At 36.5% G+C, this 12662-nt stretch overlaps 1 protein-coding gene across 1 annotated transcript in view; it reads left to right on the top strand.

The window, feature by feature from the left end:
• Window positions 1-12662, top strand: part of LOC136040022 (voltage-dependent T-type calcium channel subunit alpha-1H-like) — a 351811-nt gene that overhangs the window by 122595 nt on the left and 216554 nt on the right. Inside the window, exon 9 of the mRNA XM_065724088.1 lies at window positions 54-278. Within this exon, the coding sequence (XP_065580160.1) occupies window positions 54-278 (225 nt within the window). The remainder of the gene's footprint in view (window positions 1-53; window positions 279-12662) is intronic.

Below are 12662 nucleotides of genomic sequence, written 5' to 3' on the forward strand. Positions count from 1 at the left end.
AGACCATAACTAGGGGGGTTTATAGGCTTTGAACCTCCATCTCGAAATTTTCCCATGGCTCATGAAGACGTAACCGCAACTCAATTTGTCGTAATCGCAACTCAATTTTCTGAAACAAAAAAGCGGGAAATGGAGCGCATGCGTTTAGAACGGGCTAGATTTCATTCAACCAGCACATTAGCCAGTACATCTGGATCTGAAACTACATCCTGCTATGCGCAGCTCATCAAAATAATCATTAGTATGGGCAGAAGAACTAAGAGGAAAATACTCGCAAGGTACATTTTTCTTTCCACCTGAATTTCCAAAAAAAATGCGGTTCAAGACCATAACTAGGGGGGTTTATGGGCTTTGAACCTCCATCTCGAAATTTTCCCCTGGCTCATGAAGACGTAACAAAGATAACTCCCCCCCTTCGAACGAAAATCCTGCCTGGATACGTCATTGAATGTGTTTTATAATTTTAGCCTTTAGTTATTATAGAACGGTTAAATTATTACTAGATAGAATTAAGACTTGTTGAACCTTTTCTGAACCGAATATTATTCTTTTTGGTGTTGGGGGGGGGGAGGTTTCACAGTATAGCTTCCATTTTTGTAGTTAACGATTTGTTTAGATCATAAGGAAAAAACAACAGCTAAAGATATGACAATTTGGTAACGTTGGATTTCAGCAAAAATTATTTTTGATGATGGATTAATTTTCCCTTTATAAACAACTGCCATCAGTAGCTCAAAATTGATTCTCAGTTGTTACCTCTTTTTTCCATAAGCCTCTTTTTTCCATAAACCGTATATTAATACGGTTGTAACTAGTTGGAACATTAAAATTTCAATATTTTTCTATAATTTTTATTGTTTTCGGATTTAGACTGTGATATCCTATGTTTCTTCTTCCTCGATTGATTATAGAGCAATTAAAGTATCTTAATAAAAAGTTCCATATTGTTTTAACATAATTCTAACCCCTTCTCCCGTTTGATTTTCATTGTTTTGTTATTTTCCTGATTATACACCATTTCCTGTGAATTCTTGTGCATCAATCTTTTAAATAATTAACTAAAAACTATCTTTTTCAAATGAACGTTAAGAGATGCATTACAACTTAAAACGAACAGAAGTTATTCCCTGTATGAAGGGTGTTGTTCACGCTGAAGTTTTATTGCTCTTCAGTGTACTTCTTATCATATTCCTGTTTTTCTGTGTTTGAGTTGTTGCTCATAAAGGATTAAAACAAAAAATCAAACTTTTGCAAGAAGGCTCTCTTGTATACTGAATTTGATGGTTTAATTTTCATCACGATCTTATTTTTTTTTTTTCCTTCTCAATTGATAATCGGGTAAGCTTTCTCAGGCTCGTAGCTTATAAAACTTGACCAATTTTATATATTCACAGTGGGGTCAATTCAGGAAAACTTAGGTAGGGCAAATGTTTTTTTTTATTTAAGGGTGGGGGGTAAATTTTTCGTTTTTTCGCTTTTAATGAAAATATCAAAAAGCATTTTTCAAGAAAAATATCCCACAAAATGGGAATTTTTCAAGATCTATAGAAGCAAAAATCTAGGAGGATATAACAGCCCTCCCCATTATTGAAGCCACTGCATATTCAGGATTCCCATAAAAACCTGATTGTTTTGATGGATGTAGTGTAATAAAAAATCCTTATTTATAGCTTCGGTTAATATAAGCGCAAGCCACTCCTAGCTTCAGTTCCTTACCACGAACTGTACGAAAAATCTATTCCTAATGTTTTATCGTAAACTTTTGACTTATGCAGTTTACCGCAGATGGTATAACAAATTTATGAGTTTTGTAAGTATCTGGTCAATCAACTCTTTTTCGGAATAAGTGTGATCATATGCCATTTATAAAGTTAATTTTTCTTCCTTTCTTAACTCAACGTAGAGCTGGACGCAGACATCAAGATTACTTACTATAATGAAAAGAGAAATCACCAGTACAACAGCAAAAACACATAAAAAAAAAGAATAAAAAAGACTGTTTTCCTACATTAGTCATTAATATAGATCAGCACTTGAATGAGGTCTTAACCCTACTCATCCATACAATCACATAGGTCAAACAGCATATCCATACACACTTAACCATAAAGAATAATCCATGGACAGGCAGTCGTGTCGTCAGTAAGTATAAGTCGTCATTTACCAAAAAAAGGACAAATAATTCAGAGGCAACAACCCAACACAAGGGCTCATCAGGAGAATACACACTTGCCTATAGGGTTTCGGCACTTTAAATTCTCAATAGAAGTCGTAAGATCGACACTCCATTTAATTCATTGACAATATTGAAAATCATTATCACCTCCTGCTCAATCGTCCCAATTATTCCTTTAATGTCCTTTTCTGATAAAATGTTTAAATTCTCTTTTGTTAATATATTTGTCATTATTTTGTCTTCTATTAAGTTTTGAAACTCACATGCATTTTTAACAAAAATAGTTTAAATTCACAAATGTATTTATGAAGATTTGAATACATTCGGAATATTCACCGATAAAATATATATACAAAAGCTTTATCAGGGTTTAGACGATCTAAATCACGCTCCTTGTGTCATCGTTTTAAATGAAACTGTTGTCATTTTATGAAAGAAGCTTTTTTTCCGAGTTGAAACTACTTTTTTTTGTATATGGAAACTTGTAGCCAAATGTGTTTGTAACGTTCTTTAAAAAATAGCTCACATAAATTAAAAAGCTTTTATGTTACTGTTTGCAAAAGTAGATGCTCAACATTCAATGGAATTGGGCAGATTTGTAGTCCAAATTTAATGCAGCAGTAAATTCAAACGACATTGTAAATTTATAGTTTGCATAATACCATTGAAAGGTCTGTCCTTGCATTTTTTAGAATTATTTTTAGATCATTACAGAAATTACTTTCCAGCAGATTCCCTATTTCTTTCTTTCCTTCTTCCCATGATTTATTTTGTGGATTTAATGTGACTGCTTAAAAATTGTTATTTTGAATCTTGTGGAAGGTATTGTATGAAGTTTTTATTTTGAAGTTTGAAGTTTTATTTTGAAGTTTTGTTTTTGTACCTGAAACTGTGAGTTTTTTCTACTTATCAACGGCAAACAAAAGTTTCTTGGTGTTGCATAACTAGTAACGTAACGATACATTCTTATACGAAGAATAATTATAAAATATAATCTTTTTCAACGATTTGTTACAAGTTGTTGATTCCGAAGAAAGTACCCAAGTAGAAGCATTTCTACCTCTGGTATTACTAACACTAACAACTCATTGAAGAACAAGCCACCTAAGGCCAACACACGCTCGTGCTTCACCCCAATCTATTCAAAGATTTGTTTTTTACCATTTTCCAATGGAGTTTTAACATCCTTTATATCCTTCTTCAAAAACTCCCCCCGCAAGATTCTGGGATTATCTCCTTTTTGGTTGATACCAGATAGATGGCCAAATAGTACAATTTTTATGGCACTTGGTATTGACCAAGTGACATATAGCAATCGCAAATTCTGTCGGTCTGTCGGTCCCGGTTTTGCTACTTTAGGCACTTCCAGGTAAGCTAGGACAGTGAAATTTGGCAGGCATATTAGAGACCGGACCAGATTAAATCAGAAATCGTCGTTTTCCCGATTTGACCATCAGGGGGGAAGTAGGGGGCCCGTTAATTCGGAAAAATAGAAAAATTGAAGTATTTTTAACTTACGAACCGTTGATCAGATCTCAATGAAATTTGATGTTTGGAAGGATATCGTGTCTCAGAGCTGTGATTTTAAATTCAGACCGGATCTGATGACATTGGGGGGGGGGGTTGGAAGGGGGAAACCTAAAATCTTGGAAAACACTTAGAGTGGAGGGATCGGGATGAAATTTGGTGGGAAAAATAAGCACAAGTCCTAGATACATGATTGACAAAACCGGAACGGATCCGCTCTCTTTTGGGTAGTTGGGAGGGGGGGGGGTGTTAATTCTGAAAAATTAGAAAAAATGAGGTATTTTTAACTTACGAACGGGTGATCGAATCTCAATAAAATTTGATATTTAGAAGGATATTGTGTCTCAGAGCTCTTATTTTAAATCCCGAAAAGATCTGGTGACATTAGGGGCGGGGAGTTGGAAGGGGGAAACCTAAAACTTGGAGACACTTAGAGTGGATGGATCGGGATGAAACTTGGTGGGAAAAATAAGCACAAGTCCTAGATACATGATTGACATAACCGGAACGGATCCGCTCTCTTTGGGATAGTAGGGGTTGGGGTTAATTCTGAAAAATTAGAGAAAATGAGGTATTTTAACTTACGAACGGGTTATCGGATCTCAATGAAATTTGATATTTAGAAGGATGTCGTGTCTCAGAGCTCTTATTTTAAATCCCGACCGGATCTGGTGACATTGGGGGGAATTGGGAGGGGGAAACCTAAAATCTTTGAAAACACTTAGAGTGGAGGGATCGGGATGAAACTTAGTGGGAAAAATAAGCACAAGTCCTAGATACATGATTGACATAACCGGAACGGATCCGCTCTTTTTGGGGTAGTTGGGGGGGGGGGTTAATTCTGAAAAATTAGAAAAAATGAGGTATTTTTAACTTACGAACGGGTGATCGGATCTCAATGAAATTTGATATTTAGAAGGATATCGTGTCTCAAAGCTCTTATTTTAAGTCCCGACCGGATCTGGTGACATTGGGGGAGTTTGGGGAGGGGGAACCTTAAAATCATGGAAAACGCTTAGATTGGAGGGATCGGGATGAAACTTGGTGGGAAAAATAAGCAGATGTCTCAGATACGTGATTTACATAATTGAAATGGATCTGTTCTATTGGGGAAGGGGGAGTTAGTTCTGAAAAATTAGAAAAAATTACGTATTTTTAACTTACGAAGGAGTGATGGGATCTTCATGAAACTTCATATTTAGAAGGACCTCGTGACTCAGATCTCCTATTTTAAATCTCAACCAGGTTCAGCGTAATTGGGGGGGGGGGGGGAGCAGTTGAGGGGAACCGGAAATCCTAGAAAATACTTAAAGCGGTGAGATCAGGATGAAACTGGATGGGAAGAATAAAAACCTGTCTAGGACACGTGACTGACATAATCGGACCGGATATGCTCTCTCTGGTGGAGTTGGGGGGGGGGGGTGATTTGAAAATTGAGGTATTTGTAATTTACGAAAGGGGACCAGATCTTAATGAAATTTGATATTTAGAAGGGTCTTGCGCTTTAAAGCTCTAATTTTAAATTCCGACCAGATCCTATGACATTGGGGGGATTTGGAGGGGGAAACCGGAATTCTTGGAAAACGTGAAAATTTGGGTATTTTTATTTTACGAATAGGTGATTGGATCTTAATGAAATTTGATATTTAGAAGGTATTCATGTCTCAGAGCTCTTATTTCAAATCCCGACCAGATCTTTTGACATTTGGGGAGTTGGAGGGGGAAATCTTGGAAAACACTTGGAGTGGAAGAATCGGGATGAAGCTTGGTGGATAGAGTAAGCAAATGTCCTTAATACTTGATTGACGGAACCGTGCTGGATTCGCTCTCTTTGGGGGAGTTGGGGGGAGGGGTTCAGTGATTTGGCGAGTTTGGTGCTTGTGGACGTGCTAGGACGATGAAAATTGGTAGGCGTGTCAGGGAGCTGAACAAATTGACTTGATAAAGTCGTTTTCCTAGATTCTACCATCTGGGGGGCTAGAGGGAGAGGAAAAATTAGAAAAAATTAAGTATTTATAACATACGAGTGTGTGATCAGATCTTAATGAATTTTGATATTTAGAAGGACATCGTGACTCAGAGCTCTTATTTTAAATCCTGACCGGCATTAAGCCTCTTATTTTCCTTTTAAATCAATCTATTGATTCATAGAATTTTGCCAGAGCTCATATCATATGATATCTTGGCTCTTAGCTCTTCTTGCCTCGTCACAAGTGCCACATGAGCTCTTAGCTCTTGGTGGGAATATGTTACCTTTCATCCATTAAAGGTCACCTAGCTATCTTAATCTTTCTTTCTATAACCGTAGAGAGTTGAATGACATTTCTTGTGATTTTTTTGCTTTAAATACAGTAATCATATGAGTGCCTCAACATCCCTAGACAATTCACGGGAAAGTAATTTAAATCTTCTTCAGCCTCTCGAAGCATGCAAATTCCACAACCATCCTTGACCTTGGCTTTTAATATTCTAATCATAGTTAAAAGACTTACCTTCCTATTTTCCCAAACTTTTTTGAATTATGAAAAAGACGCAACGCCATGGCTATTCTGCTTTTTGTATCTTTTCCGCATCTTCCATATTTACTAATAATACTCACAGGGTAAGTGAAGCTGTCTATATAATAAATTTTCTTTTCAACTAACCTAGCCTTTATTTACTCCAAGTTTTAAATTTAGGGGCAAATTATAACTCAAAATAGTTTAGAGGGGAGATAAATATAACTTTTGAAATCTAGGAAAGGCATGTTGGTCGTTTTCATTAAGTTTTTCAACAGAAAAACGAGACAAGAATTTTAGAATGAAAAAGCCCAACAAAATTTACTTTTCAAAGTCTAGAGGGAGTGTGATCTAGGGCACACATGCACCCTGTCCCCCAATTAACGCTACAGGTGTCTTAGTCTTCTTAACATCAGTCTTCTAACCTCTTCTTTGGTCCTGAACTCTAAGGTTCACCACAATTTTATCCATTTCACCAACTTTTTTTTTTTTATCTGGGATAATCAAATCATCTGCGTAATCTAAATCTAAGATATGTTTACCATCTCATACGATACCATGCTCTCCCACAGTCTATGCCATGTCCTTGGGATAAAGGCTCTTTTAGTGAATAAAAAAGGAAGGAGAAGCATCAACTTCAGAAAGCTCGTAGATGTATACATTCGAAACTTTAGCTGTCTTAATGAAGAAGCTTTAGCTTCTCTGAATAGAAACAATTGAAATTTTTAGAAGATGGATGTAATTCTTCTAAACTAAATTCTTGTTTTGACGCTACTTAAAAAAAAGTGGTATAAATAATGTACAATTAAAATTGTACAAGTAAAAAAAAATGTTCTTTGAAAAAATCATGCATACAGTCCTAGAGATCCCAAAGAGGGGTTGGGCACTTTCAGGCTCTTCAGGATTTCATCAAGCCTGAAAGTATATACTTTCCAACAAAGAAGCGGCTTAATAATTAGCTTTAGTCAAAAAAGCCTGTGAATAACTTAGAAAATCCCATTTTATGATAAATTCTTAACCCAACCCCTCTTTGGGATCTGTAGGACTGTATGTATGATTTTTTCAAAGAACATTAACCTGAATCCGATCAAATTATGATAGAAGGTAAGATTCTGTTTTAAGTTACAATTTATGAGAAGAAAAACTAAAAATAAGATCTTGGGGACGCCATAGGGAACTGGGTTTGGAATTTTTCACAAAATTGAAAAAAACTACTTTTGAAATTATTCATGGGTTTTTCGACCCTCTGCTGGTTTTTAAGCCGATTGTTTAAAAGAACTTTTCTCTTCTTAGGGTTTGCATTATTTTAGTTTATTAGTCTCAACCCATTTTAACTATGTGCAAAAGGCAGATTCCCTGTTGAGTAGTCCCTCTTCTCCCGAAGGAACCAAAAATTTTAAAACCATTCATTTACCCGCCAGGTAAGAGCTGACTTCTAATCAAACAGTTCGTGGTAACGATTTGTAAATAAGGAGTGACCCGGCTCAATATTAACTGAAACTCTAAAAACGGAATTTCTTATACCAATAGATACATCAAAAGAATCAGATTCTTATGCTGATTTAAATAGATAAGTTTCATCAAGTTTAGACTTACCCATCAAAAGTTGTGAGCCTGAGAAAATTGGCCTTATTTTCGACAAAAAGGGAGAAACGCCCCATAAAAGGCATAGAATCTAAATGAAAATAACATAATTCAGCGTATCAGAGAACCCTACTGTAGTGATTTCAAGCTCCTATCTGTACAACCGTGAAATTTTGTACTTTTTGCCAGAAAAAAGATCACGGATGCGTGTTTATTTTTTTTTTCTTCCGGGGTGATCATATCGACCCAGTGGTCCTAGAATTCCGCGAGAGGGCTCATTTGAATGGAAATTAAAAGTTTCAGTGCCCTTCTTAAGTGACCAAAAATTGGAGGGCAACTAGGCCCCCTCCCACGCACGTTTGTTTTCCCAAAGTCACCGAATCGAGATTTTGAGATAGTCATATTTTTTGCAGCATAGTCGAAATATCTAATTACTATGTCCTTGAGGACGACTTAATCCCCCACAGTTCCTGGGGGAAGGGCCGCAAGTTATGAACTTTGCCCATTGTCTACATATGTTGTTTACATATAAAAAAAGGTAAAAAAAAGGTAGAGGATACGGCATTAAGACTTTACAGTCCGTACCGGCGGTGCTGATCTCCGTTTCTTGGCCCTTCAGCCAGGAAGTGCAATATAGCCTAGAATTGGTTATTGGGAAGTATAAAGACATTTCAGGAGGATTCTTTCTGGTGGGGGTTGGGGAAGAGAGTTGCGCGGGAAGATCTTTCCATGGTGTAATTTTTTATGGGGGAAGAGAGTTTCCATGAAGGGGGCGCTGAATTTCTCAGCATTATTTAAAAAACAAACAGAAATTAAATAAAAAAACGAGTTTTTTTCAACTGAAGGTAAGGAGCAATATTAAAACTTAACGAACAGAAATTATTACGAAAATGAGGGGGTTTGTCCACTCGTTAATGCCTCCCTCTTGACGATAAAGCATTTTTAGTATTTCAAAAGAGCTATTTATTCTAATTAAACGGCCTTTTTGATTCAGGGGTTAGTCTTAAAGAATTGGAAAAAAATTCAACTTCAGTATAAACAGCGAGGTATTGACGAGGGGGGGGGGGGGGGGTAAACCCCTCATATTACGTATATGAAGAAGTTCGGCCCCACATCAATACCTTGCTCTTCGGGCTAAAGTTCGGATTTTGTTGAATAATGGCCGATATAAGCAATAATTTGTTTGTGTTATTTTTCAGCCAATCTTGGCATTTAATTTTACCTTAAGCAGCTTCATAACTATGATTCTTATTTGATAATAACCCAAATATACTGTTTGTCTTCGTTTTGTGGTTGTTATTAAATGAAAAAAAAAACAAGTTTTTTCCAACTGAAAGTAAGAAATAACATTAAAACTTAAAACGAAAATAAATTATTTCGTATATCTTTTACAGATCTTATCTATAATTTATTTCAGTCATTTGAGAATTGCTCAACTTGTGACTTTCATTTTCATAAAAATAGTTTTGACCTCTTTGGCCGTTTTGTTACTATGCCTTACAAAATTAGCTCCGTAAATATCGCTATTTTAAGTTACGTGGGAGAATCTTTCTCCTGGGGGAAGGAAATGTTCCATGATGTGGGAGCTTGATTCCCCGAAATTATTTAAAAACGGTCAGTAATAAAATAAAAAACAAGTTTTTTCAACTGAAATTAGGAAGCAACATTAAAACTTAAAACGAACTGAAAATATTACGTATATGAGATGGGTTGCCTCTCTTCAAAAGCTTGCTCTTACGCAAAAGTTCCTTTTTTGATTTTTGAAAGAGGCTATTATTCTAATTAAACAGTTTCTGTGATTCGGGAGTCATTCTTAAACAACTGGAACAAAAATCAAACTGAGGTTATTATATGGCTATTATTAGTTAAAAAAGTAAAATTAATATGCAAATTTTGTTTTAATTATTCATTTTCGGTGAGCCAAATTCAAAACCTGCATTAATTAAAAAATGTTCAGAACATAAATGAAAAAAAATGTAACTGAAAGCAAGAAGTGACATTAAAACTTTTTAACTTTCAATACGTTTTTAATTTTTTTTTGAAAATTTTACGTTTTTAATTTTTTTTGAAAGAGTCAAAACTTAGAGTCAAACTAGGCAGCGCAATAGCGTTGCTTAAGTATAGAGCGATATGGACACAGCTTATTATTTTTCTTTTGTTGTTTTTTTTTCTGACGAAAGTACGCCATATAGAAGGAGTTGTCGCAGAAACTTCGAAATAAGCTCATTCGATTGAAAGTTATAGTGCCCTTTTTAAGAGTTAAAAGTGATTGGAGGGCAACCAGCCTGCCTTCGATGACCATCATTTCACCAAACACATCCTGTTGAAATTTTGAGATAGCCATTTTGTTCAAAATAGTTCAAAGGTCCTATAATTATGTCTTTGGGGATGAAAACTCCCACAGCCCTCAGAGCAAGGGCTTTAAGTTATGCTAGTTGACTATTATTAATAATGTAAGGTTCTTATGGAAGAGATGGTCGTATACACCTCGGAAGGGGTTCATTCGACTGGAAATAAGAAGTTCTAGTGCCTTTTATAATAGCCAAAGGCGATCGGAGGGCAACTAGCCCACCTCTTCCACGTCCTCTTTTCCCTCAATGCATTCGATAGAATTTTTGAGATAGCTATTTTGTTCAAAATAGTCCAAATATCATATAGTATGGCCTTTGGAGTGGGCACAGCCCTTCAGAGCCAGGGGGCAAGGATTGTGAGTTTTGTTCCGGGGGTATACAATGGAATTAAATAAAAAAAAGGTTTTTTTTTAACTGAAAGTAAGGAGCGACATTAAAACTTAAAACGAACAGAAATTACTCCGTGTATGAAAGGGGCTGTTCTATCCTCAACGTCCCTTTCTTTACGCTAAAGTTTGACTCTTTCTCTCAATTCTACTTTACATAACAGTAAATAACTTTAGCGTAAAGAGCGGGACGTTGAGGAAGGAACAGCCCCTTTCATACACGGAGTAATTTCTGTTCGTTTCAAGTTTTAATGTCGCTCCTTACTTTCAGTTAAAAAAAAACTTGTTTTTTTACTTAATTTCTGAACGTTTTGGAATTAATGCATATTTGATTTTTGCTCTCCGCAAATGAATAATTAAAACGAAATTTGCGTGTTAACTTTTTTTTGCTAAATGGCTTTCTCTTAGTTTTGATCAGACGATTTTGAGAAAAAGGGTGGGAGAGGAGGTCTAGTTGCCCTCCAATTTTTCGGTTAATTAAAAAGGCAACTAGAATTTTTAATTTTTAGCGAACATTTTTATTAGCAAAAAATATACGTAACTTACAAATTAACTTACGCAACGAACTTCTATATTCGTATATTTTTGTTATCTATACGAGGGGATTTGCCCCCTCGTTAATGCCTCGCTCTTTACACTAAAGCTTTAATTTTGTCCCAATTCTTTAAGATTGACCCTGAATCACAAAGGCTGTAGAATAAATAGTTGAAATTACTAAAAATACTTTAGCGTAAGTTTCGTTTTAAGTTTTAATGCTGGTCCTTACTTTCAGTGGAAAAAAGTTTTTCATATTTATTTTTTCATTTTTTTTTAAATAGTACTAGAAAATCTTCATGGAATTTCTCTTCTCCCATGACAAATTCCTCTAAGGGAAGATCCTTCCTCGTATCCCCCCCTCAGCCCCCCCCCCCCCCAACCAAAAAATCCCCCTGAAAAGGTCTGTACACTTCCAAATAACCATTACTGTATGTAAACGCTGGTCAGTTTGTAACTTGTAGCCCCTCCCGCGGGGACTTTGGGGGAATAATTCAGCCCCAAAGACATAGTTATTATGTTTTTATGGCACTTGGTATTAACCAAGTGACATATAGCAGTCGCCAATTCTGTCGGTCTGTCTGTCGGTCTGTGGGTCTGTCGGTCTGTCTGTCGGTCCCGGTTTTGCTACTTTAGGCACTTCCAGGTAAGCTAGGACGATGAAATTTGGCAAGCGTATCAGGGACCGGACCAGATTAAATTAGAAATAGTCGTTTTCCCGATTTGACCATCTGGGGGGGGGAGTGGGGGCCCGGTTAATTTGCAAAAAATAGAAAAAATGAAGCATTTTTAACTTATCCGCGGGAGATTGGATCTTAATGAAATTTGATGTTTGGAATGATATTGTGTCTCAGAGCTCTTATTTTAAATCCCGACCGGATCTGATGACATTGGGGGGGGTTGGAGGGGGAAAACCTAAAGTCCCGGTTTTGCTACTTTAGGCACTTCCATGTAAGCTACGACGATGAAATTTGGCAAGCGTATCAGGGACCGGACCAGATTAAATTAGAAATAGTCTTTTTCCCGATTTGACCATCTGGGGGGGGGGAGTGGGGGCCGGTTAATTCGGAAAAAATAGAAAAAATGAAGTATTTTTAACTTATGAGCGGGTGAATGGATCTTAATGAACTTTGATGTTTGGAATGATATTGTGTCTCAGAGCTCTTATTTTAAATCCCGACTGGGTTTGATGACATTGGGAGGAGTTGGGGGGGGGGAACCTAAAATCTTGGAAAACACATAGAGTGGAGGGATCGGGATGAAATTTGATGGGAAAAATAAGCACAAGTCCCAGATACATGATTGACATAATCGGAACTGATTTGCTCTCTTTGGGGTAGTTGGGGGGGGGGGAGTAATTCTTAAAAATTAGAAAAATGAGGTATTTTCAACTTACGAACGGGTGATCGGATCTCAATGAAATTTAATGTTTAGAAGGATATCGTGTCTTAGAGCTCTTATTTTAAATCCCGACCGGATCTGGTGATGGGGGCGGGGAGTTGGGAGGGGGAAACCTAAAACTTGGAAAGCACTTAGAGTGGAGGGATCGGGTGAAACATGGTGGGAAAAATAAACACAAGTCCTAGATAGATGATTGACATAAACG

This window comes from Artemia franciscana, chromosome 20, assembly GCF_032884065.1.
Source record: "Artemia franciscana chromosome 20, ASM3288406v1, whole genome shotgun sequence".
NCBI classification, from domain to species: Eukaryota; Metazoa; Arthropoda; class Branchiopoda; order Anostraca; family Artemiidae; genus Artemia; species Artemia franciscana.